The 27,552-nt window shown below is 42.1% G+C and overlaps 2 protein-coding genes across 16 annotated transcripts in view; one reads left to right on the top strand and one right to left on the bottom strand.

Annotated features, from left to right (window-relative positions):
* The window catches only part of LOC105670217 (uncharacterized), a 231,340-nt gene that overhangs the window by 67,993 nt on the left and 135,795 nt on the right, over positions 1-27,552 (bottom strand). For all 11 annotated transcript variants that reach the window (XR_010889668.1, XR_010889669.1, XR_010889665.1 and 8 more), the window contains exon 10: positions 11,295-11,336. Coding sequence is in view for 5 of the 11 variants with exons in the window: in XM_067352975.1 (XP_067209076.1) it covers positions 11,295-11,336 (42 nt within the window). In the remaining 6 variants the exon portion in view is untranslated. The remainder of the gene's footprint in view (positions 1-11,294; positions 11,337-27,552) is intronic.
* LOC105670224 (LHFPL tetraspan subfamily member 6 protein-like) overlaps positions 16,954-27,552 on the top strand; it is a 23,834-nt gene continuing 13,235 nt past the window's right edge. For 2 of the 5 annotated variants that reach the window (XR_010889663.1, XM_012363620.2), the window contains exons 1-2: positions 16,954-18,630; positions 22,462-22,580. Coding sequence is in view for 3 of the 5 variants with exons in the window: in XM_012363620.2 (XP_012219043.1) it covers positions 18,541-18,630; positions 22,462-22,580 (209 nt within the window). In the remaining 2 variants the exon portion in view is untranslated. The remainder of the gene's footprint in view (positions 18,631-22,461; positions 22,581-27,552) is intronic. The other 3 variants (XM_012363619.2, XM_012363618.2, XM_067352965.1) reach the window with 3 other exon arrangements.

Here is a 27,552-nt window from a genome sequence, read left to right as displayed (position 1 = left end):
CGCACCGGCTGCTTTCGATATCTTTCCGAGGCGGGATTAATACTTCAAGTTTCGTTCCGGCATTCGGCCCGCTGGCGTTCGCGCATTAAGAGCCACCTGGATGGATCCTCGGCTGCGTCTGATTATATCGCGAAATCGGTCCAAGGATTTTCAATACGTCAGACGTTCTATAAATCGTCAGAGGCGAGGATAAATAATTCCTACCATCAATTTCTAATACAAATGACTTTTCCTAACGCGAGATTGCTATTGCGGAACGCTTAACAATGTTGTGCGCGCTGAAACGCTGGTAGCGTGGTGCAAGATGTACGTATACGTACGCCGAAATGTTTATTTTCGTGCAGCACGAGTTCACTTCAAGATATAGAATTACAAAGTGAATAGTCATTGCATCGTGAATGCAAGGAAAACTGAATCTTTTACAACGCACATCAATACTTGATACTATCTGCAGTTTCTTTTATACCGGGCGCGCCGAAAAAATTTGCTACGAGATTAAATAATGCGATTAAATTTTGAACTAAAAAACAATCCCATTGGTACAATTTTTCTTCCAAAAAAACAATGAATAGTCTATAAAATCTATAAAAAATTTATTAAAACACGATAATTATTATTTCATATAAATTTGTAACTATGATGAAGAGTACCGAATATTCGATACATGTATCAATTTTTCATTTCAATTTCCGACAAATTTTAACAACAATACTTTTAACTTTAGTTGCCAATTTCGTGGACACCCTGTATATTACATTCATAGTTGAAATTCAACTACGGTCACAGTGGCCGAGGGATGGCAGCCAATATATAGTTAGAAGAATCTCACCGCGAAAATGGTGTCTTCCGTTTTTGCACAGTTGCAGAGTATGAGGGTCGCAGAGATGTGCATTTGCATGAAAATGCTCGTGGCTACTGAGCCACGTAGCTGTCGTCTACGTTGGCTGGATTTTCACACGTACGCTTTCAAAGGAACCAACGATTGTAAGAGACTTACTGTTTTAAAACAGCTAAGTCCACCGCGGCGCCGGCGGTATTCAGAGGAACTTCCGCTATAGCCGAATGCATTAATGATACTTTATCGCCGGCACTAAATTATGCATGCTAAGTCAAGATCATAATATAAAAGAAAAGATATATATAAAACTGCGAAATAATATCGGTCAGCGTGGAAATGTTTGGAAAATTGTTAAATAGCATACGTTGAATAAAATATTTTATTATGTTTGTCGGTATTAATTCTTTCGCGAGCAAACTACGTATAATAATAATGATATTTCGTGCAACATTTCGAAATATAGCTACAGTAGTTAATATATTTTCGAACCACCCGAAAAATATCTGCTAAATCACTCATCCATGATACAAACGTTCGGTTCGTTAACGTGAATTTTATATATTTATTGGCTATCAAAAAGACCGAGGGGCAAAAGCACAAGAATTATTTAACAATTCCGGTTTTCAAAATTTGCGAATCAATTACAGTCGTTATTGTCACCTTTCGGTGCGGTACCAGTGCGGTGAACAATACAACGTGAAATTGTATTTTTCGATTCTCGTGCGGGATGATTGCTATTGTTCGCCATTCGTGTGTATCCACCGAATTCTATTTATACGGCAGGTCGAGCTGAACGTTCCGTTCTTCTACGATCGCGGAACTTTTGTCGATAGTTTACTGTGTCATCAAATTTCAATTAAAATCGTCGAAAATTGATCGCGTACACGTTATAGCGCTTCCCAGTTTTTACTTCGAGACCCGGTCTCGTCCGCGCACGAGCGAGCGATGAAAAGAACGTCACCTCTATTCGGGCGCTCTTATCGAGGACAGGATACACAAGTCACTTCATTTTTCAGCGCCTCGGTTTCGTCACAACGTGGCGGAAGACGCTGCCACCGCGCCGTTATCAAAAGCCACCGGATAGGAAATCCACGTTAAAACGACAGCAGCGAGAACGTCGGGCCGGATGGTACGAGGGGGTGGAAGACGGGACGCGGCTTCGTTCGCGACGGGTAACGGGGCGTGTGCGGGGGAGGTGGAAAAGGCAAAAGACGTTTAATGCCCGCCATCGATAATGTCGTCTGAGCCCGGGCACCGGGGAGTACGCAGTTAAGGAGCGAACGAGGTAGAAAGAGCCCCGACCCGGTGAAGCGAGAGAGAAAAGGTGACCCGCGGAAGAAGCGACAAGTGAGTGACAAAGAGGCAACAACGGAGAACAAGGATGGGGATCGCGGTGAGAGAACGAGAGGCCAGAAAACGGAGACGGGGGGGATGACACGAACTAATAGCAGTCGAACGATTAAAACTAACGATCCCGTTGCGTCGACTAGTTCATCCCCGGGCTTGTCCCCTCGACCAGGATTAACTGCCGGATGACGAGCGATCCGGCCAAATGAAAATACGGCGCTCTGCCTTCCGGCCACCACCTTCCATCTTCGTCCGCCCGCTCTAATTGGCGCCCCGACCTCATCGTTTCTTCGCGGATCGACTTTGGAATTGTTCACCTCCGCGTAGTTAACATCCCGTTTCCAGAATATCGATATAATTGATAGAGTTCTGGCTCGTCTCCATAAAGTTCTACAGTTACTATTACGTTTCAAAGAGTTCTCTCATAATTAGATACAAAAAGCAAGAGTCAAGAAGATTTGCATATCAACTTTACATTTTGCATCAAAATTCATAACAATTTTCTTTCAATTAGCATCGATTTAAATTGTAATGTCTGACTCTTGAGACGTAATAGAGAAAATTTTCGAAAAAATATCAGATTTCCGAAAAACATTTGAACTCGTCAAGAATTTCTGCCTAAAATTTATTGCAATTTTTCGCTAATTTATTTACTATCGTCGTGCGATTGTTTTTATGGAATTTCCAGTGAACACATTGCTTGATTTTATCACTTGCGAGAGTCGCGTACGTTCTCGCTTGTACTACTGCGGATTGACTGACTCGAACAGGCTGTTACTACTGTAATATGAGATGAAGCCGTCACTTACGGTACATACATAGTCACCTACAAGTTTCATGCTTTGCCTGAATTCAACGTGAAATTAATCGCGAGCGACTTGTATCTAGGACGATGCGGGATCTCTAAATGTACAGAGATAAAGTTGTCTCCGCACTTGCCAAATATATGCAGTTCGATATTTTAGGATAAATATAATACCCGATATCGAGCCGCAGTTCTCAGACACGCGCTTATATCAATTCTTCCAATACTTGGAAGATTTAAACTCGCGAATCTTTTTTATTCCGCTGCTGCTTCCCGGGACGATAAAGATAGTGAATGGATCATCTATCAGGATAAGATTGCACATTATATTATCCTCACACCAACTTCTCAAACCACTTTCGATATTCCCTTTTTTTCCTTCTTTTCACGGACAATGCTTTCGTCGGCGATATGGAGTGCAGGTACTGCGTACTTTACGAGCATCGTGTAGGATTATGATGTAGTTAATCTCTTTAGCACCTACCGCTTATTCGCGAGAATGAAAATTTTAGCTGCGAGGGGGGTAAATAAAAGTCAGAAAAATCATTAAGCGACAATCTTTTTACGTGGAATTTTCCTCCGATAGACCCGTGCAGTCTTTTTACGTAAAAGATTCTTACGTAAAAGGATCCGTTGAATCCGTCAATATCAAGATTTATGGAATGTTTGAGGATAGATGCTGGTAATTCAGCGCAGAAACGTATTTCGTTCGCCGGCGACACTATGAATGCACGTTTCCCGGACCAATTCCGTGCGGCGATAGAAGTGCGCGAAATAGGTAATCCATCAGAAAACGACATCGTAAGACTCCCGGTACACACGCTATATATCACACGCACTCTTCACGTTTCTCCCCCCTCTCTCTCTCTTTCTCTCTCTCTCTACGTGCGGGCGGATGGGAGGGGAAGAGACAGAATGAAAAAACAGAGCGCGAACGCAGGATGCGGCGGGGAAAGGAAACGAAGAGGAAGCCCAGGACAATACCCCGGAGTTCCCATCGTGACCAGCATTTTCGATTCCTCGCATAATTCATTTTTTTCTCCCCACTACAAACCGCGGCTCCTCTACCTACCTCCTCCCGGACTCTTTCGTTATCGGTACTACTTTTTTCCTGTCACGACCTTCGAGGACAGGCTTCCACTGGTTTTCGGAGTATTGATCGATCGCGCGTTTCTACGAGCGAGACACGGATGCATTCGCGGCCGATGGAAGGCCGACAGTTGGTTAGCAATTTAAAGAAGGTCACTCGCGAAAGGGCATCGGCGGTACGCAGTGAAAATAAAAGTTATGATAGACGCATCGATCATCTCCCCCGCCTTTTAGCACCGAGATATTCATTAAACATTTTTGCGCGGAATGCGAATTAGCAATGCGAATTAGCATTGATGGCATTACATATGTTTCAAAGATGTAATCGAATCACATTATTTATGTATATATTTTTTGTGCGCAATGTATATGATAAAATATGTAAATACCATATTTTTTTCTTCAGCCATCACATTAATTTTAGATAATATTTTTTTTTCAATATTTAAAAATTCAATTTATATTTAACGCAGAAAAGTAACACTTTTTAAACACACCACACAAGGGTATTATAATATGTTTTTAATAAATTAAATGTCGTGATGACATAATATAGCAACATCACGGTACCGCCCTATTCAACTAAGTGCACTACTTGCTAATTCATTACGTTGTTCGCGAAAAGCTCGTACAGCTAATAAAATCTCTCTCGGAAATTACGGCGAGCACCTTCCACAACGGGCATCCCCCTATTGCGTTCCCACTTCAAAGTTGATATGGCGACGTGTGTTAGTGCTTGGCATGTGTGTGTGTGTGTGTCGGTGGAACGGATTCCAGGCCTCCGCCTGTGTAAAGTTGCTTAGAGAAGCACTTGAAGACGAAGAACGATCTCGACGAGTCCCGCACATGCCATTTGCCATTCCCGCGTGTTATCCTCGTAATAAGGTTCGCACATGCGATCTTCTGTCACGAGATTCCATAAACTTGGCAAGTTATGATGAAAACTGGAGAACCGCACATATCTCGAATGTAACAGTTATATCCTGTTCACGTTCTTAACAGGAAGTCATCACAAGAATATTAGCATATCTAAATATTTCTACATAATTAATATTTAAGCGTATTTTAACATTTCTGTTTGATATCATTCATTTTCTTAAGAGTTTAAAGGATCGAAACTTGACGCAAAAATCATGTATATCTAATACACAATTGTAAAAAGGAATTAATAAGAACTATAAAATCACTTCTCACATTTCGTGACTTATGGCTTAAATTTTACTTCCTTTAATTATGATTGCATTCATTATCGCTCCAACACCGGCAGTGGATATTTCGCGATATAATACACTCTGTTAATTTCATCGCGCGTGGCCATTCTGCGTAGTTATCGAATATGTCTCTATCGCGAATTACTGCGAGAAACTCGATTTGAGTTTGCCGGATAAGGGAATGATTAAATACGGTAGTAACGTTGTAGGGCCGTTTACGCATATCTGCTGGTTTATGCAATCGTATCGTTTGCGCATACATCCGTATCGTGAGTTACTACGCGAAACTCGATTCGAGTTTACCGAATTAAGGGGTTATTAAATAGTATTACGCCGATACACGACACGCTTTGTTTATCACGATAAATGGAGGAATGTCTGCACACTGCCTCGCCCAGGATAATCGCATAACACATGATTGTTACCGTTATCGTGCGCTTTGGGTATGACATGACATTTCCTTTTAACAACCCATGTATTTTGACGAGATCGAACACGCACAATTTATTCCGATAAAAACGCTGAATATTATCTCCAACTCCAATTTCGCCCATCGTAACGGTCGGAGCAAATATTCTATGGAACAAAATGTAAAGTTTTTTTATTTACCGATGTGTAATTAAATCCGGAAAGAGAAATTAAAAACTGAATAATTTTTTTTTCTCCTAAAATACCGGATGTTGAAAGAGCGCGTGGAGAAAATTGAATGCACATGTGTTTACAAAGTAAACCAAAGTAATCTTTGTTGTATGTATACCACAAGGCTAATCAATTCCCCAATTAAGAGCGTACGCGTAAGTTCTCTGTCCGAACTCTAGTCTCTAGGCAGAAATTTTCAATTAACTCACCCATTCATAGATCGCATTGTTCTTTAGAACTTTCTAGGACCCATAATTTATGGCATCCAATGGAAGAGCTAGAACGAGACCTTTAGAAAACTCAGCGCGCTATTTCTGAAGTCTGGAAGGAACTTCACGTCTGTGAGGGACACCGACGAGTGACGAGTGACGGTGGATCGGGGAAACGAGGCGGTAGAGAGCGGGCGATAGCGAAATACCATTAATAATTATCACGCTTAAACAAAGGATCGTCGAGTGGATGGTCGAACGACTTGCATAAAAGACCTTGACAGGATCGGCCGCTCTCGGTGCCTCATGAATATTCCGTCCTTCATTGCGGGAGCTAAGGGCGCGAGTGGAGCGCGAAATCATTTCGAGAGATTGATAATCGGACATTAAAAGCGGCCGTGTTTCGCGGTGACACGCGGCGAGACAACGTTATGACGTTAGTCACGGGGCCCCCCCCCCCCCCCCGGGTGGCCGCTCACGACGACGGCGAGATTTTATCCAAACGGAATTCCACGGGTGACGGTAAGACGCGTCGCGCTGACGCAGATCAAAATTTTTCCGAAGGGCGGACGACAAATGTCCGTAAAATAATTCCCGAAAAATAATGCCAAGCGCGAAATTAAAAATATCGTTATTGTCATAACATTACGCTGCGCTGGTCTGAATCACGGGGGATATTTTATTACGTTTATTTACATTCTCTATCTGTCTTCGTCGCGCGACTGTCAACAGTATTTTTGCAAATATTTGATACAGATTTCGATACGCTGTATAATAAAATTTATGCGTCGCATAATAAAACGTGCGTGCGCACATTTCGTTGTGTGCACTTTTTTCGCTGAATAGGCATTATTGATTCAACACGTGTTTGCGCAAAATCTCGGTTTACTGAATAAATAGAGAGCAGTATGATATTTGTCAGCGTCAGCACTGCGTTAAGTATTCGAGATGCATGAGTGCATAACACGCGATTCGTGCGCGCAGGACTCAATCGCGCGTTACGGCGTATTATCTGATCTCGGATAGGAACAGTAAAATTAGAAGTTCTCGCCAAGTTATGCTGTAATCCCCGTAGTCTGGCGTATTCGATAGCCGAGCAGACGCGATAGTATCAGCTTGGTAGCGAAAGTTCACCGATTTAACGCTGCTTTTGAGTCGATCTCATACACGTAAAAATCGCTGCTTACAGTTATCCCTTCCTCGCAGTTTGCACGTAGAACTAACTTCTCCCAACTTCGTTTCTTCGATAGACGCGATAGAAGAAGAGGTAGACGTGTTCTGAACAAATAAATTCAACGTTACGCAATTTAATATTCGCGTTACGCACTTTTGTATTTTAGAGCGATGGCAATATTTTCGGCTTTTTATAGCATTTCTACGGTTATTTAATAATCATTAATTTTCGGGAGCCCTCTCTTGGATTTTTTTTCTTGCAAAACGCGTTTCTTCCGACTCGCAAAAACTTGCTTCGAACGTATATTTGCCTATCTATTTGCTATCTCATTTGATAGAGCTTTTCATGATCTTTCGAATGAGACTTGTGTTTGCCTATCTATCTGCTTTCATTTGCAAGATATTTCTGTTTTTTTACGATGCAAATTTTACTCTTTCTCGTCTTATTCTACTTATCTGCCCTCGATGAATTTTAATTGAATCGATCCTGAAAACGATCCACGCAGTCCGCGAGCCGTGAGTTCGCTGCCGTTAATGCCGGTTCTTGGTTACTTTTTACGACTTATTTTATTCGTTATTGTACATTACTGTAACTTATAACAGAATAATTTTTATCCGAAACAAAAGCAGCGAATAAAGATAGTAAATGGTACATAGGCCAATATAAGATAGTAATTAATACATAAGCCAATATAAATGCCAATTAACTGATATTAATAAATAATTCAACTTTTACGATTTACTGTTTTTGTAACGTATTTTTGAATCAGTTAAAATATTCATTAAGCCTTATTGTTAAATGTAAAATTCAAATTAAATTTAAAATAAGTAATAAAAGAAGAGAATGTTAAAGCTGATGGCATCGTTACTAAATCATGTATAGCTGTGTAATAATTAAAAAATTTGTTTGGAAAAATAATTATAAAATTATATTAATATATATATATATATATAGAACAAAAATAAGCGTAGAGTGAGCGTTTATTGCTGAGCGCGCAATTATTGAATCGCATTTTTCGAGCATGAAAATCTCTGCGCAAAATGATATAATAATATCAAAACATTCCCACGTTGGGAGCGTTGATGGAAACTTCATGGCGCCGAAGGGATGACTGGTGGGCGGATTTGCGCTGTCGTATATTTACTGGAACAGCGTTGGGTACCGTCGCAAAAACGACGGGACGCACCCGAGCATTCGGTCGTATATCTGACCGAGGCGTGAAATTAATGCTCCTCGAAAGTTGGACGCGCCAAGAGCGTGGCTCGTGACGTGACGCGAAGTTTTATCACGAAATACGTAATGTAGAAATCCCGACGGCGGTGGCATCCGTGAATATTCTAATGTCATTAAACATTCATAAACCCTTCGTAATACCGGGTCCCCTGGGCGAACTTTATACCTTCGCAAATTTCTGATCTAATTTAATATTACATATTTTCGCGGTGAACGACGATAAAATTCAAAAGACGTAAAATATCGCGCATTCGAGTATAGATACACAAAACCGATTCATTGGTTTCACGATGAAATTGTCGGGAAAAAGTGGAACAATCGCAAAAGGATAATTAACTTTTAATAAAGCACAACGTCGAAAGTTGCGATTATTGCATATAAAAAAAACACTTCGGCATACTTCCCTCACAAAGGGAAAACTGTTTTATTAAGTTCTTTTTTTTTATACCGCTACGCAGTTTATGCGAAATTCGAGAGGCAATATAAACTCCGTCGCATTTTGCGCACAATATTTGCGCAAGATACACAATTTTAACGATAATTCTGTCAATTCAATTTGACAGTGCATTACATTCAAAGGCAAAAGGCGTTTCCATCAGGATGTTTGAAATAATATATAAGCGCACTTGTATTACTAATGCATCCAGCGGACGATGACTTTTTTATGTGCGACAACGTCGCGCGTTTTACATTTTTGCAGCAACACGCTCCACGCGCACGGTATATGCAAATTATTTACTGCAAACGCATCCCTCGTTATTTTCGCTACTAGACGGCCACGCAATATCTTTTAACTCCCCGACGAAGTTTGTGGGAAAAAGTCGGCCGGCGAGCGAGCGCGCCGCCACGGGGTAGACGAGGACCGCGGGTATCCGTTATATATTCACGCCTCCGTGCGATTGCATTTCGTCGAAATTTTCCGTATGCCCGTTCTCTCACTGTGGAACTGGCAGCGCAAAAACAACGAACCATATCCGGCCCCGGCCGTCGTCCGTATATCTGACGCGCGAGCGTGAAATTAACGCGCCTCCGAAAGTCGGAAGTTTTATCGCGGAATAAGCAATAGTTCGCGAGCCCTGTGCTCCGCATCGCCCGGTCGAATTTATCCGCATTTCATCAAGCATTCATAGCCTTTTAGTGTTTTCCAGTTATTGTAGCATCAATAATTCCCAACCTCTTCTCTCGCGTTTGTACACGCATTGCGTTATCTACACGCGCATCAATTCTAATCCAGAATCTAATACAAACCCAGCTTGATCCCAATTCGAAATTCTGATGCTCTGAATGAAGCTTGAATCAATAATTTCAACTGCACTTTTAATTGAAAATTATTTTAATAATAAATCAAATAATTATTAATAATTATATACGTTCCCAAGCTCCACTATCTGCTAGCACCGCTCATATAAATTAATTAAATTAAAAAATTATGCGGCTAAATAATCAAGTAGGTCGAAAAATAACGAAGTTAAAAGTCATTATCAGCCTACATATGGAACTATAAGAGGCCGGATATTTATAAATTCCGACAGAATTAGCAGTGGCGTTTTAAATCACGCGTAACCCATCAGCGCGCGCTCTGGAACGAGAACCGTGCGTGTGCCGCGTGTCGTATCACTGCCCCACAAATTCCGCCCGCGTTTCATATCCTGACCCATCTCCATCGTCACCCTGCCGCTCGTCCTACACCCAGCTACCTTCGTTGGCCTTGTTTCATTTCATTTCATTTCATTCTATTTCATTTCATTTCGTTTTATTTTATATTGCGAGCGGAACCGCCCGCGTTACGACGCGCAAATGCGCGCGGTAAGCGACGTTTTCTCGTTTCCACATGTCTTTTTTTTTTCACCGGCGCTTTATTCGGCGGTTCACGGCGGCGTGGGACGCACGATGAACGGGGGAGAAGGAAAGATGGTGGAAGCGAGGTGGGGCGTGTTGGATTTTATTCCTGTCGTAAACAATATTTTTATTGCCGTCTCATCTGGGGAAAAACACGGGGTGCGAAAGTGCAATTCTGGGGGATGTTTGCCGTGCCTGCACCATGCCGACGGTGCAGCATGGTCGAGTTGTTCCAAGATGCAGTTTGCTCGTTTCTCGAGAGGCTGACGTCCCGATGAAGCAGAAGCGGGCCTACGTTATTTACTAACTTGTAACATTTTCACGCGCAAATTTTTACGAGAATGCATAAAATGTGCAGCCACGACAATCTGAAGTTTCAGAATAAAGATTATGTGAGAGATTTAACTAATGCGATTAGGGTAGAGCAGTCGTAATTATATGAGAGCTTATAAAATCTTTAAAGGACTTTATATGCTAACTTTTGCGCACAAAAAAAATATATACGTATATTTATATTTAATTGTTGCACAAAAGTAGTACACATTTGTGCCTATATAAATGTTAAATGCATGAGAGAATAAAAACCGCTTATAAAGAGTAATAAAACTGAGTAGAATAAATGTGATATATTAATAAAAAAATATGGTAGTATGACAATATTAAAATGTAAGCTATTCGCTTTAATGGCGGCAAATATATACATATATAATGCATGTTTGAAATGTAATGTAAAATTATGAAATTTCTATTTGATTTTACATCGTATATATTACTCAACTTAATTTAGCTTTTATGTAATAAAAATGCGTTTTTTCCACCTTTCGACGAAGGTAAAAATATTTCGGCCATTTGCATAATACTTCGTTATTATTATGCTCGTAGGGCATTTAAACGAGGGAGCATTACTCACTGAAACGATCGTTAACCACGGCTGATAATTTCCTCTGTCGACCTGAAAATTTAAACAGATACGTTAAACGGTCGATGTATCTATCTGGCGCGCGCGTTAGATACGAACTTTAATTCGGATTTAACTAACGGAGAGAACACCGGTTTATATGGACATGCATGGATACCAGAGTTAACGGCGGCGACTCCACGCACCGTGGCTAAAGCGTCAATCTCGAGAAAGTTTCGGGTCGTTACAGCTGGAAATTTCGCTCACGTATCCGCTAACTCCGTCCGGCTATCGAGAATCGAACGCAAACTGCATGTATGCATATATATGGACGCGATGCGGAACCTTATTGCTGTACGGCGATTAGTTTGATATATTCAAATTGTCACGCAAGTTTCACCTACGCGCTCGCGTTTATATCTTTATGTCTCGCTCGCCGTCCCATCGATCCTACCGCGGTGTATTCTCTCGTTGTATTGATAATCGATGCCGCCAAAGTGAAGACACAATCGTGAATTATATCGCAACTGGCTTATTCGAATTTTAATCTCACTTGCCGTCAATCCGCAAATGTAAATCCCGTCGATGTGTGCGAAAGTAAAAATAACTCAACTGATAACGTCACATTAATAATATTCTCGCATCCAGTGATAATGTTATATTAATATTTCCTATATGCAATTAAAAAAAAGAGCTGCATAATATAGATTTATACATATTTTATGATTCCATATAGATACAAATCGAACTTTTTATGTCGCGTTGAAACGATTATGAATATCGAAGAAGATGTAAAAATTTTATTTTTGCTGACGTTTACTTGAATTATTCCGTCTAACAGCTGATTCTGCAATACACGGTTCAGTAATATCGGTACATCCTTCGAAGAATTCGAGGCGCGGTACGTAAAATACTCATCTTCTTCTTAACGTTTTTTATGCGCTTGAGGCGATCCGAGGAAAAGAGGCTAGCCGAGAGATGCCGCGAATGATTGTAATTGCTCGTTGCTCTTTGATTAAAACGCCTCTGGGAAACTCCTCCTAGGTACTGCGCTGGCAAGCAAGCGAGTTCATTAGCATGCTCCCCGCTCTGTTGTCTACGTCGTCTACGTCGGAACTGACGGCGATGCCGACGCCGACGCCGGGGCTGACCCGAGCGTCGACTCAAGTTGAATCCCCGTCACTTAAGCACTCGATAGCGACACGACAAACTGTACATCATGTAACTATCTGTCACGCTTATTAAGCGAACATCTGATCTCCGCCGCAGTTTGTAACACTAGAGTGTCTTCTCAATTTATGGAAGATGAGCTGTCATTTAATAAAGATACACTCGCATTACACCGAATACAAGTTGGCAGCGCTTCGGCACGCCTTCCACGAATTTCTTCGCCGCTGTCTGCTTTCGATTCCGCCGTGAAGATAAAGCTCGAGGCAGAGAAAGAAGTTATATCCTAAAACAAGCGTGTCGTCATACCGGAGCCATGTGGCGACCATTATTTCGAGGTTATGCCAGAAAAACTCGTCGACAGCGTATCTAAACGCTGCCAAGCTGCACTCGCGGTGATGAAGCTGGACAAGCCGTCCGGCAATAGTACGGTGATGCTAATTTGCAGTGATGTTGTTTCATTTCTCCAATTTTTCAATGCAAAATCCGATCCTTTCCAACTAAAAAATAATAACTTTGCAGTCGCTCCATCCCTTTTCATTTTGTCGGAAAATGCTTTCATTACGTGAATATATGTTGCTTTTCGCCACGCTAGTGATTCATATCCATCCTCGGATTCTCATCGGAAAGTACACGCTCTGTCTTTCTCTCTCGCGTCAGATGATGGGAGACAAATCGGATTGTGCGTAGGTCGATAGAGAAAAAGCACATAATTAGACGCCTACGGGGAAATGAATTCTTTCCGGCGGAACGATTAATTCGGTTGAACGAGAAAAGGGCTAGGATGGGGATTTGCTCGTCTGTCGTATGTGCGAGGATGGGGAAGTTTTTCTACGCTGTGTGTACACAATTCTACAACCGCCGCTTTTTTGCAGAACTATTCGCGGTGCATTGATCATAACGTGAACTATTTCTACCGCATAAAATATGACTGCGAGACCGCAGTCATCTCGTACGCAAGAAGAATGATGATGTTCTTGCTCGTAAAATCGCTGCAATATTTGTAAACTTCAAATATTTATTTCGATCTTTGTTTTCTATAAAAAAAAATATTTCTATATTAAACTTAATCCTGCAAGTAGCCGTTTCCCGATATTTTTGCACTTTTCTGCCTTTCTTTCTCCTTTCCCGCTTTCCCGATCGTCATCTTTACATTTTACAGCGTTGTAAGCCCGGACGCTGGCCATGCGAATCGCAAAGTTCATCGGTGGTGGATCGAATCGACCATATTTATTCAGCAGCCAGCCTCGCGACCGCTCCGAGATAAGACTCCTTTCTTGATCCAGTGACGACTAGCGTGCGCGCCGAGTATATCCCGACCTCGATCTCCTTTCGTAAAATCTCTCTTATCACGGAAGAGAGAGAGAGAAAGAGAAGAGAAAGAGAGATTCGCGCGCCCGAGGCACTCCGTTTGACGCATCGTACCGTAACAGCCGGAAGGAGCGCCGCTATCCGATAAATCATCTTTTTTAAACCGTCCGCTGTCTTTGACCCCGACGATGCGTAATTTGTCCGGCAATGTATTCAGCCGCGGTAATGGCCCGTTATTTTTCATGCGCGCATTTTCACGGACGGGCGAAACGTCCGTAGAGTTGGCACGGCAACATTGCGCCGACGATGTAACGGCCGGGGAGCTCATTACCCGAGCAAATAGAGGGAGATAAGAATATGAATAGAGGAACGGTCCCGCGTATCTACGCCGTCTGTATCTTAATTTCCTATGTAATCAGCCGTGGTTTACGATAAATGTGGCTGGTGTATTAAATCGAATTCGAGTATAAACGCAAACGTTCGCGCGCGCTGATGCTTCGAAAGGGGCATAATCCGTCGATCCTCCCGCGACCATTGAACGCTCAACGGTGATTATTTTCGCTCGCGTTGCTTCCTATAAGAAGCGACGCTATATATTTCACGGTGTCGTGATTCGGAGCGCCGTCGAATCAAGCGAGAGCGGTATCAGCTCTCCACCGGTTCTCGACGGTACGCGGAGACGAGCGTTGTAGGGGGATCCGACCGGTCGTAAAAATAAATCCGAGGCTCATAATCTGTTTGAGGGAATAGCGCTTTTCTCGTACAGGCGAACGAGAGAAAACTCCCGGATCGTCGCAATGATATCGGAGGAAAAGAAGCTTGCTCTCTCCGTTCATGGAACTTTGCTGCATTCATCGATTCTCGTCGGATCTTCCTTTGATGATTTTTCTGAAATCGGTTAGCCGCTACTCGCGAATGTCCAAGTCGAATGTTTCCGAAATATTCAAAAGCGCTACTAGAACGAGTTTAATTGACGTTATTATCCGATTACGATTAATCTCGAAAATATAAAACGTGAGCTAAATAAAATAAAAAATCGCAAAAAAAGTATTTGATAAAATTCATTTAGAGAGTAAGATCAATAGAAGCGCACGTGTCTCAGAAAGATAACGTAGGAATGAAATTATTATCGCGATGATGTAGCTAGTGATGTAGCGAGGGGTAAAAACGCATAAAAATATGCTTACGAAAACAAGTTTTCGCGGTGGTGCGCGTTAGACTGTGAACAATAAAACTCGATGAAATTTACACCGAAATGAGACTTTACCAGCCCTTGAAACCGTCTACTAGCTCTACCAACGCATCGGATGACCTCAGTTGGGTCGGCTCGACGCAACTTTGTTCGCACACTCATATAAACACACACACGCGTGTGTGCAAGGCAGGCGATGGGCGAAAGGTCGTTCTTTCTCTAGCGTCGCCCAGCAGAATGGAAAGTTTCATACAGTTCCACACGAAATGGAACGTTACATCGTAGCGTCGTCGTTTTCCACCGTGAATTGTCTTGTTTGTCTTTTTTTTGGGGGAAGGTTTTATTTTTTTACTGCGTTTTTTGATCTCGCTTTTGTCTTTATTCCCGGCTTTGTTATCTCTTTTTGTATCCATCGCTCGTAGCGAAAAAAAAACGGCGGTTTATTTTCCTAATGCGACTGATAGCGGCGCCAAACGGGACACTCGGGTCCGTCGATAGCCAGTATCGCGATTACACGCGGTGAGAATGAGCGAGAACATCTCTATGTCCGTGATGGATGATGGAAATGTTAACGAGGCTTCACAATGGATGCAGAGCTGAGGTAACCGGAACAATAATGCGGCGGCGAATTTACCAACAAGCGACTACCTAAGTGTCTACAAAATATTAATAAATGATATCAAAAATATATTGGAAAAATATTATGTAATTCGATGTTACATAAAAATTAAAAAATATAATTTTTCGGAACGCCCTAGATAATGCTAATCTCTCGATTTTTAATTGTCGTATCTTTAATTCTGATTATCATAGATTTGAGATATGTTAATGTGGCATCCCCCTTTTATTGGAAATTGTCAAACGATATTTTTATCAGTATTTTGCTCAATGCGGCTGAAAGCGCCAAACAGGACACTCGGATCTGTTGATAGGCGGTATCAGCCAATTGAGGTATTTCAGCCAGTGACACGTCATTATTGAACACGGAGATTCTCGAATTTCTGGCTCGACGTGTGGGACAGGTCACACGCATTCTCAATTCCGACCCGGGGGACTTCGTGCCAGGAGAGCTCCATGCCACATTAACACCTCAAATCAATATATTTCCATATATGGAACTGGAACGTGTGATAATTTCATTGCCAATTATGAGTTTCTGTGTTTCAGCTCAGATAATTCTTGGGACAAAGACACGTGCTGCAAATTTGCGAACAAAATTCCACCTTGCATTACTATTTCGGGAGTTATGCCGAGCTCGGCTATCGCCTAATTGCTCATTCTGGATCGCGCGGCTTTCGCGCATTTAACCCAACAAAATTATTCATTATTTTATTAAGAACGGCATTTCCGACGAAATCCTGCCATCACGATATCGAACACAGTAAACCGAAACAATTGAAGAATCGTTTGCATCAATCAATATTGTCGCGATATTATCAATGAATAGTAGTAGTAGCGTGCGGATAGCATAAGCCCTCAATTATTTTGGCCTAGCGCATGACAACTGAAGCGTCGAGCCCTTCATCTCTAAACTGATACACCAGGGACCCTGTTAGAGTCTGTCCATCAAACTATCGATTGATGTGTGCCGATACATGTTGAAAAAAAATGATTAATGCCGAAATAGCAGAGAGAGAGAGAGAGAGAAAGAGAGAGAAAGAGAGAAAGAGAAAGAACGATGAACTCTGTCGTCGCAGTAAAAAAAAATCCCGCGCGAAAAATAGTAGTTGAGACAAAATTCTTCAATCTGTTCGCATTTATATACTTAACAAATTTACCATGTCATATTTATCTCGCCGACAAGAGCGATTAACAAGGCGTGTGTGTACCGCGATTATTTGATCTCCATTAACAAACGGGTACGTTGGCAGTGTGATTTGTACACGTGTTACGTTGCGCACGCATACGTCCGTCCGTCCGTCGTATATGCGCGTGTACGCGCGTCGACGGTGACCGTGCACCGTGCGTGTGCTCGCCAGATGTCCGAGAGCGGGATGCTGCGTCGCGGCGCTCTCCGTTCTCCCACGCAGTGCGGTCGCGGCGCGGCGCGGCGCGATCAGGCGCGGGTGGGCCAGTGAGACGAGAGGAGAGGAGGAACGCGCCGAGAGTGGAGAACGGAACCGTTCAGTCGCAGCCACGAAGCGGCGCCGTGCGCGACGACGACGACGACGACGACGACGACGACGCCGACGACGACGACGTCGGACATTCGCGCACGCTACTACCGCATCCCGCTCTCGTCTCCGCCGTCGGTCGTCTCGTCTCTATTCGCTCGAAGGGGTTGCCCGAGTCGAACCGGATCGAAATTAAATTTCGAACGTCATTGGACCGTACGAACGGGGACCACCCTCGTCACGCGATCTCTTTTCTCGCAATTTCTTTCGAAATCCTCGGTGTCGCGGACGTGAGTACGTTGCTTGCTTCCGAAACGAGCCGTCTCGGACGGTACGACGCACGAATACTTATCGGGGACGCCGGAGAGCAAGCACGCAGCGTGGGTAGTGAGCCACGGTAGTGGTCGGGTCTATAATTAACCACGGAGGACGCGTCTGGCAGCAGAACGAGTTACTATCCCTGCAAGAAATCGAGCCGTGACTTTCGATGGGAAAAAAACTCTCGATGAATTAACGACGCAGGAAAAAGTGAAGGATCCCGCTGACAGATTAAGGAGTAGGAAACGCGTCGCAATAGACGTCACACGTCGATTGGTGAATTCGATCGATCCAGCGAGTCATGTAACTTCAGGAAACAATTAAACAGGATAATTATCGACGAACAATATTAACAAGTTTTACGGGCTAATGAATTTGGATTTCGTCGATAGTTGCGAGTGGAGTAAATCGATCATGGAACTCCATGAAGTGAGTGAATTGTGCAGTCATTCAGAAGTGTAACTTTCCTATTAGTTTCCGTATATAAATAGCGTAGTAAATTGGGCAAGTGCGCCGTCGCTTCGTCATCATTCAATACCAATTTTCGCCGCAAGACTCATCACGGAGCAGGAATTAAAATTAACCGCGTGACTCATTCGAAGGAACGACACGCGGTAGCTCAGTCACGTTTTACGAGCGACGTAATCTCGCGGAAGTCCGAATTAACGGCGCCGAGCGCCTCGTTGGCGTTGCGTCGAGAGATAAGAAAAAAAAAAAAAGCAACGACAACGAAGACCGGGGATGATTGAAGCACTCGAACACGAGATAACGCGTCGCCGGCATGCGCTGATCCGCGATTAGGCGGCCGATCGATCTCCGAAATTAACGTCCCGCGAGCGTCAAACGAGCTGCGACAGGATCATCAATAGCGTAATAAATGTCACTCGCACACGATCGATTCGACGCCTTTTGCCAGCCATGGCGTAAAGAGAGCGCGATTTAACGGAGAGTGCGAGTTTGACGCCGGTTCACATTTTGGATCACGATCGAACGAAGCGAGACACACGTCGTCGCGTTTCGCGGGTGCGTCCAGTCCAAGTTCCGCGGTCGAGACTCTGACTAGCGCTTTCGGAGCAGACCTCCACACGGTTATGCACGGATGGAGGATGAACGGGGGTGCGTGAGGGAGAGAGGCGGACGCTCTTAAACCGATGAGATGACAGTGTTGTGCGTGCTGTGGGCTACTCTGTCCACCGTGGTCTCGATTCTGGCGTGCGCCGGATTTTACCTGCCTTACTGGATTCAGGTAAATCGCCACTTAGCATTTAATCGCATTACGCCGCAATCTCCAAATTTTTAATTCTCTAACTTCGGCCGAAGTTAGAGAATTAAATTTTCTTGCATTTTTTCTCGCGTCGAAGAACTTTCGGAGATTGGAGTAGTTAAAGTAATTTCGAAGAAAGTTAAGAGAGTTACGAAGTAGCCGTGGATAATTGATGCAACGCGCAATTTTTGCTCGCTCTTTGCTTTTTCCCCTTTCATAATTGAATCGATATCTCTAAAGCATGATACGTTCCGCGCGCAGTGCCCCGATGTTCGATCATTAACGTGCAATATTAACGGGGCGATCGCACAGCAGTGTATCGATAAATATGAGAGCGACTCGTTGAATCAGATAGCACTGGTAAGCTAGATTATTATCGATCACCATTAAATTAGTTTTACGTTTCACTCGCGGAATGATATACAGATTGGTTTATAGTCGCGCTCAGTTTTCACGTGACTACGGAACGACCGACAACTTTTAGATAACCAATAACTGGCAAGTTCGAAAATTATGCTTATCGAGTGCATGGAACTTCACGACATGGAACTTCCTCGTTCTATCGCCATCGAACTGTACGATGTCGTTCTCACGTTCGAGTAACTTCGACGAAGGGTCATTTCAGATTTGGTATGATCATAGTTCGCGCATCTTCGGGACTTTTATCCATGTAACACGTATATATACACGTGACAATTGCGCGGAGACACGAAGAAAGTTGCTCTCTCCCCTCATCATATCGTTGAAGGGCTTCTCGTATCGATGATTTTGACGACTTCCACCATTTCTCCGACACGGTCGTAAAGCGATTTAATAGTCGTCGCGATAAAACCTGTGAAATTTGCGTGCGCGGTCGGCAAAGTGTCGGTACCGATAATCTCACGAGCTTACGATGCGCCGAGAACGTTTCGCGATTGCAATAAGAGATTCTAAGTTTATCGAGTACTAAAGAATTGTATTGGCATTGCATAGCCCATCTACAATAAAGCTATTCACGTGAAAATGGATTTTGTATATCTTTATTGCATTAGGTTGAAATTCACCTTACGTATTCTAGTGGCAATCCATTTTTCACTCTCAAGGTATTTTTCGCTCGTGAGGTATTCATTGCGAAAGCAGACGGCTAAAACTTGCGAACTCGAATTTCAAGACGTGTCTCGTTCGAGTTCCAAGCGACGCGACGACACAAAGTGCCCATTAATTCTTTATTTTTGCCGCGCAATTAAGCGTAATCCGATTATACGCGTATCGATGTATTTAATAAATTAGCTAGGAGTTGGAGGTGAAGCGTGTCTCTGTCATAATTCGAATTAATGAGATTTTTGTCTTAAGGCGTCGTTACACTTGCGCGTTTTAACATAGAGATAAGATTACGACGTTATTCCAAGATAAAGTTGCTCGCACGTATTATTTACGTTTTATTTTCACATCGGTACGTTCGTGCGCGAGATATAAAATGAAATACTAAAGGTGCAGTCTACGACAAAGGAAGAGGAATACCGGAAAAGTAGCGGGAAAGGAGCAACTCGGAAATAAGAAAAGCTACAGAAATAAGGGCGAAAGGTGGACGGCAAAGAAAACGTGAGAAATCGAACGAGCTCGAGTCGTCTGACAAGATGGATCGTACAGCGGCGATAGTAATCGGATTCTTCGTTTTAAACGACGAACGTAACAACGAAACTGAAACATTAGTTTCACAGTACACGTGTCTTTAATATAGATTTATGTTACCAACTGTATCTCAATCGCAAGTCTAGCAAAGTTGAGAATATAAAGTAAAAAAGAAACAAATTATTGAAAAATGTTATTAAAAATATAAAAAAGTGCTACTTGTGCCCGTATTAATAAGCATGACAAAAAATTTAAGGCCATTCTGTTAAAAAAAAAAAACTACTTGTTCAAACTGCAATAACAATTCCGATTATGTATCAGGATAATGCAGCACAATAACGCGCTTACGTAGTAACGAAGGTGATTCAGACAATTAAATGATTACAATCTAACTGTAGCAGGCATTGTCAACAAGTGTAACGAAGTCCTGACTGTGATGCGAGGCAAAATTTCGGTCCTTGAAACTTACTGAGACGTTCGTTACGCGTACAAGATTCTTGAACGAGACAAGAACGCTCTGGGCACCGGCAACTTGGAAGAGGGAAGTTGATGAGGCGAATATCCTCGAGTGGGGTAACTTTGTACTTCGTGCGACTACTTGCCTTTACCTAGCCGATGTTGTTGCAGATTGTCAACGCAGTTTGTAAACGAAGTCCCGGTCGCGATCGAATCGTTCATATTCTCCGCGTCGTGAACGAAATACTCTTGAAAAGTAAAAAATTTCGTTTTTCTTTTTTTTTTTTAATTATACGGTCACGCGTCGACGATCTTATCCGCTCTAAATTTATTTCGCATCTCCTACTAACAGCTCAACTTCGCACGATCCTCCACAAACTTTTTTACGTAAATTAATGGCAGGCAATAAAAAAATCAATACAGTTTCCTTCTCTGAAATCTACTGATTGTAGATATGTATTTCGTTTCTGAGAGCCCGCCTGTGTACTGTTTATGATTAATGAGGTATCAGTTCGCAATACAGCGAGTCACTGTAGGAATCTAAGTTTATAAAGAGAGTGTTGTTGCTAGAGGAATCCTGTTGCTCAAGACGTTTCATCGAATTAATTAATGGATGCTACTTCTCGTCGAAACCAATTATTTTCTCTACGTGATTTCTATTGCCAACATTCATTATTTATTCTTTCTCGAAATTTATAGTGAATACAAGTTAAACGCCTTCTACTATTCGTAGCATTTCTCTACCGTTTAGATAAAACATCGCGAAAATTTGTAGTAAATAATTTTTATAATTTTTTAATAAATTTTATTTTACAAATTCTACCGTTCTCGACGCGATTTACTTCCAGAGCTTTGTTTAATCACACCGTTTTGTTTTTTAGTTCATATTGTTACATTGAAAAATCGAGCATTTTTAATATGAAAAAAATTATAAAAAAATATTGATATAAGTCTTTTAAAGAATTAAATATTAAATGTGTCTTTGCAATTAAAAAAATATTTTAAACGCGTATAATTCTATTTATATAAGTCTTTGAAAAAAGAGCTTATTTATAAAACCGTGCTATAATTTTGTATCCAGTCAAGACTTTTATTACGGTTTTTTAAATGAAAACAAATGCGAAAAGAAACGAGCTTGGAGAAAACGGCATTTGGCAAACGACAAGCGAGCTTATTACGACCTCCTCCTCCGTCAGACGGTCGTGTTATATTTTTTCCGTATTAAGAGAAGCAATCAAAAGCATTCAAACAGGGCGGTGAGACATTTTCCGTTTCTTTGGTGCCGTGTAAAATCTGCTGGAAACGGAGGAAAATTTCCTCACTGTGCCATTGCCTCGCATATAAATGAATAGAATGCATAAGGGTTTTGCTCCAGACATTGTTGCATGCTGCAATCTAGTAAGGATTTTCATACTAAGAATAAGCAGCGTTTAAATAACGCCGATATCAACATCTGTCCACTATGTTATGCTTATTCATATTTTTCAAATTAATTTTGCAATTACCTTCCACTCTGCAAACAGTTCAAAAAGTTTATATCAAAAAAGAGAAAGATATCTTATAATCTTCATGCAAATTCTATTTTTTTATGAACTATTTTTATTACGACGCTATTTTAAGATTACTCTCTGGATCTTCCTAACTTTATGATTAACGAGCCCTTTCGTTTCCCAAGCCTTATTATAAAACCCGGCGTTAAGACGCAGTAGCGTAACCGTCGCGTTTCCGCGGCCTTGTGTATTTCAGGGACGACTGCTGGGAAAAGCGGACGCGTTCTTCAGTTCCTTTCGGCGTTGCAACTATCCGCGAATCAAGGGACCCAACGCTGCGCCCGAGATCGTTTACGAGTGCGCGAGGTACTCCAGGTACGTATTTTCGCATTAATGAATTCCCGCATCAAAGCAGCGAATGCAGGCGGTTTTTACGATTTCCGAGAAGTGAGAAGAGCGAAGAACGTGAGATTTTTAAAAATAGTCATCTGCAAATTTGCTCGGTCATTCTTACGAGCTACCGCATAGATCGAGTAAAACGAGAACTATTTACTTATCAAATGCCAGGCACTTTTTCCTGCATTTAATCACTCCTTCCTGATAAAATTACAATTCCAGAAATTGCAATTCAAGTAATTTTGATGATCAAGATTGCGACGCAAAAAATGCATAAATTTTTACATTATTAAAGTGAAATAATGAAATATTTAAATTAGCGATATCGCGCGCGAGCAAAATTTAATAAAAAAGTTGAAGACATAAAAAAAGCATTTAGAAATATATGTATACATAAGAAAAACATAAACATACATTCTTTATATAGTATAGTATAGTATTTTGCGATTGATAGATAACTAGTGCAAACAATATATATAATTGACATAATTATAAATTAGAAATTTGATATGAATGAACATTCATAATAAATCATACGGAATTATGTAAACTATTCCGCGCGAGATAAAATTTTATATGTATGCGCACGGGCGATATTTAAGGTTCGACAATGGACGGGTTAATTTGAGTTCGCGACGCGAATCCGAATAATTTCAGTCGAGCTCAAGTGGCTCGTATAATTCGTGTCGCGCGGCCAGAATAATTCCGCGCGAATACTTGTGCTGGGACGGTGTTCGCGAGAAAACGGGACACCGCGCTATAAAAACTTTCTTCGTGAGCCACGTCGGTTCTGCCGCGCGAGCGCGGTCGTAAAAATCGCGAGGTGCCTCACGGCACTGAAACTAAAGCACCGTTATTAACAAAGGGAATTATAAAAAACAGGGGAAACAGAGGAGCGATCTTTCTCCTTTTCGCATGCAAAAAAGGGGAATTATATGAGAATAACACAAGTTCAGTTTCAAAATAATGACCCTTTGATTATTTTACTTAAGTAAAACAAGCACTCTCGCTTATTAAAAAAATTAATTCACTGCTATTAACTTTTATAATACAAATAATGAAGTTAAATCCCCTTAAATTAAATCGTTATTTTTAGAAGTTATACTTCGCGGAAATAATAAATCATAATAATTTTAAACCGTACTGTATAATTGAAAATGTTTGTAAGTTGTGCGTAACGCGCATGTATTAAACATGCATGAAAATAAATTTTCATAATATTAATAGTAATGTTGATAGTATTAATATGGATACGATAAATTAGGCAGTACGTTTGTTTGCACAGTTTCTGTTAGCACCGATAATAATAATAACGAACACAATAATTACCGCAATAACAGCATGTAAGCACAAGATTAATTAGACCAAGTTGCACTTCAGCCGCAAAGTATTAAGGTATTTGTGAATAATGTTTTTCGAGTATTGCATCACGCCATTTGTAGCTAAATGACGCGTCATCAAATCTCCATATTCGCTTTGTAGGGTCAGCGAAAGCGTTAAAAACGGGAATTGGGGCCATTCCGCACCCGAATTACCACTCGTTATCGACTACGACGTGCACAGGGGGAGAATTCGATAGTCGTAGTTGAAAATACGCGCAAGATTTTACGTGAGCAGAAATAGCGCAATGGCCCGCGATAAATTATGGAAATTTTACTTGGTTTTTTTTGTCCTTCCACGTGCTCGTTAATGCATCCGTCCAACGCTCCGCTCTCACGCACGTTAGCGAAATTTGCAGCACACAATTTGCAACGTGTTACAAGCGATCGTAAAAATAATTTATCTCAAGCTTGACTTTATTTGACATGGATTTTGCTTGTTAGTCATCTTTCGCAATCGCCCGCAAAATTAAAACTTTTGCAGCTGCCGTATATAATGTGTGACAAGCAATAGGATAGCTATATATATTGATGACATCAACAGCGGAGAATTATATGGAACAACCTACTTCGCGGCAGCGTGTACAATAATGTAAAAAGATAAAAAATTAAGTTAATGGATGCACTATTATGATTTTCAAAGTGTTATTTTTCATTCGTATTTTTCAATGCGCTCGTCAACAGACACGGAAACTTCATTTTTGTTTTAATACGTACACATTTTTTCAAATCAGTTTTAAAGAGAATGTAACAAAAATTTTGGCGAGTAATAATTTAATTGTATTAAAATAATATCATAAAATATTTCAGTGAAAATTAAAATATAATATTGCCTTAATATATTCACCTATATTTCTATTTTCAAACACTTTCTCTTTATGAAGCCTGTGTATAATACTTGCCATCGAGAATACAGCGTGGCAAATACAAGTGCTAACAATGAATCATCCGCAGATTTAATTTCAAATACACTCTTTTGCATGCGAGATCTCGCTAGTGCTTCGTTTACGAAAAAGCGACAAAAATGTACATTTCGCGTATGCATCTCTGATTTAATTTCTCTGCAAATTCGCGTATATAGTATATAGGTCGGATGGTGTCAGTACCACTCCTCTCATTTGTCTTCCTTTTTCATCGCGATGTATGCTCGGCCGAGCGAAGTTTTACTTACTCGGATTTGATCTGCCGTCAATTGGATATAGCGAGATGATGTGCTCCAGTAATCTCGCCCGATTTTCCGATAAATTGACGGTGAATGCAGTTTTTAAGTATCATCTTCGTCTTTAATGGTGACGGGCTCTTTTTCAAATTTCATATTGATTTTTTAACACAGAAAAACGTGCTCCGTGCTCCAATTATCGTGCGTTAATTAAATTGATTCATCAAAGTTCTATTTGTTTCAAATGCTTCTGTTTGCAGAAATGACGGATACAACAAACAATTTCCCGATCGGCCAAGCATGTCCGGTAGTGCACACGCGAAATGTGTTTCTGTGACTCACTCTCTCTCTCTCTCTCTCTCTCTCTCTCTCTCTCTCTCTCTCTCTCTCTCTCTCTCTCTCTCTCTCTCTCTCTCTCTCTCTCTCTCTCTCTCTCTCTCTCTCTCTCTCTCTCTCTCTCTCTCTCTCTCTCTCTCTCTCTCTCTCTCTCTCTCTCTCTCTCTCTCTCTCTCTCTCTCTCTCTCTCTCTCTCTCTCTCTCTCTCTCTCTCTCTCTCTCTCTCTCTCTCTCTCTCTCTCTCTCTCTCTCTCTCTCTCTCTCTCTCTCTCTCTCTCTCTCTCTCTCTCTCTCTCTCTCTCTCTCTCTCTCTCTCTCTCTCTCTCTCTCTCTCTCTCTCTCTCTCTCTCTCTCTCTCTCTCTCTCTCTCTCTCTCTCTCTCTCTCTCTCTCTCTCTCTCTCTCTCTCTCTCTCTCTCTCTCTCTCTCTCTCTCTCTCTCTCTCTCTCTCTCTCTCTCTCTCTCTCTCTCTCTCTCTCTCTCTCTCTCTCTCTCTCTCTCTCTCTCTCTCTCTCTCTCTCTCTCTCTCTCTCTCTCTCTCTCTCTCTCTCTCTCTCTCTCTCTCTCTCTCTCTCTCTCTCTCTCTCTCTCTCTCTCTCTCTCTCTCTCTCTCTCTCTCTCTCTCTCTCTCTCTCTCTCTCTCTCTCTCTCTCTCTCTCTCTCTCTCTCTCTCTCTCTCTCTCTCTCTCTCTCTCTCTCTCTCTCTCTCTCTCTCTCTCTCTCTCTCTCTCTCTCTCTCTCTCTCTCTCTCTCTCTCTCTCTCTCTCTCTCTCTCTCTCTCTCTCTCTCTCTCTCTCTCTCTCTCTCTCTCTCTCTCTCTCTCTCTCTCTCTCTCTCTCTCTCTCTCTCTCTCTCTCTCTCTCTCTCTCTCTCTCTCTCTCTCTCTCTCTCTCTCTCTCTCTCTCTCTCTCTCTCTCTCTCTCTCTCTCTCTCTCTCTCTCTCTCTCTCTCTCTCTCTCTCTCTCTCTCTCTCTCTCTCTCTCTCTCTCTCTCTCTCTCTCTCTCTCTCTCTCTCTCTCTCTCTCTCTCTCTCTCTCTCTCTCTCTCTCTCTCTCTCTCTCTCTCTCTCTCTCTCTCTCTCTCTCTCTCTCTCTCTCTCTCTCTCTCTCTCTCTCTCTCTCTCTCTCTCTCTCTCTCTCTCTCTCTCTCTCTCTCTCTCTCTCTCTCTCTCTCTCTCTCTCTCTCTCTCTCTCTCTCTCTCTCTCTCTCTCTCTCTCTCTCTCTCTCTCTCTCTCTCTCTCTCTCTCTCTCTCTCTCTCTCTCTCTCTCTCTCTCTCTCTCTCTCTCTCTCTCTCTCTCTCTCTCTCTCTCTCTCTCTCTCTCTCTCTCTCTCTCTCTCTCTCTCTCTCTCTCTCTCTCTCTCTCTCTCTCTCTCTCTCTCTCTCTCTCTCTCTCTCTCTCTCTCTCTCTCTCTCTCTCTCTCTCTCTCTCTCTCTCTCTCTCTCTCTCTCTCTCTCTCTCTCTCTCTCTCTCTCTCTCTCTCTCTCTCTCTCTCTCTCTCTCTCTCTCTCTCTCTCTCTCTCTCTCTCTCTCTCTCTCTCTCTCTCTCTCTCTCTCTCTCTCTCTCTCTCTCTCTCTCTCTCTCTCTCTCTCTCTCTCTCTCTCTCTCTCTCTCTCTCTCTCTCTCTCTCTCTCTCTCTCTCTCTCTCTCTCTCTCTCTCTCTCTCTCTCTCTCTCTCTCTCTCTCTCTCTCTCTCTCTCTCTCTCTCTCTCTCTCTCTCTCTCTCTCTCTCTCTCTCTCTCTCTCTCTCTCTCTCTCTCTCTCTCTCTCTCTCTCTCTCTCTCTCTCTCTCTCTCTCTCTCTCTCTCTCTCTCTCTCTCTCTCTCTCTCTCTCTCTCTCTCTCCCTCCCTCTCTCTCTCTCTCTCTCTCTCTCTCTCTCTCTCTCTCTCTCTCTCTCTCTCTCTCTCTCTCTCTCTCTCTCTCTCTCTCTCTCTCTCTCTCTCTCTCTCTCTCTCTCTCTCTCTCTCTCTCTCTCTCTCTCTCTCTCTCTCTCCCTCCCTCTCTCTCTCTCTCTCTCTCTCTCTCTAATATAAACGGTATAGCCACAATAAGTACTAATTACAGGACTGTTCTCTG

The sequence above is a fragment of the Linepithema humile genome, chromosome 4 (genome assembly GCF_040581485.1).
Source record: "Linepithema humile isolate Giens D197 chromosome 4, Lhum_UNIL_v1.0, whole genome shotgun sequence".
Classification (NCBI taxonomy): Eukaryota; Metazoa; Arthropoda; class Insecta; order Hymenoptera; family Formicidae; genus Linepithema; species Linepithema humile.
Note: the sequence above shows the minus strand (reverse complement) of the source record. Positions and strands in the feature narration are given on the sequence as shown.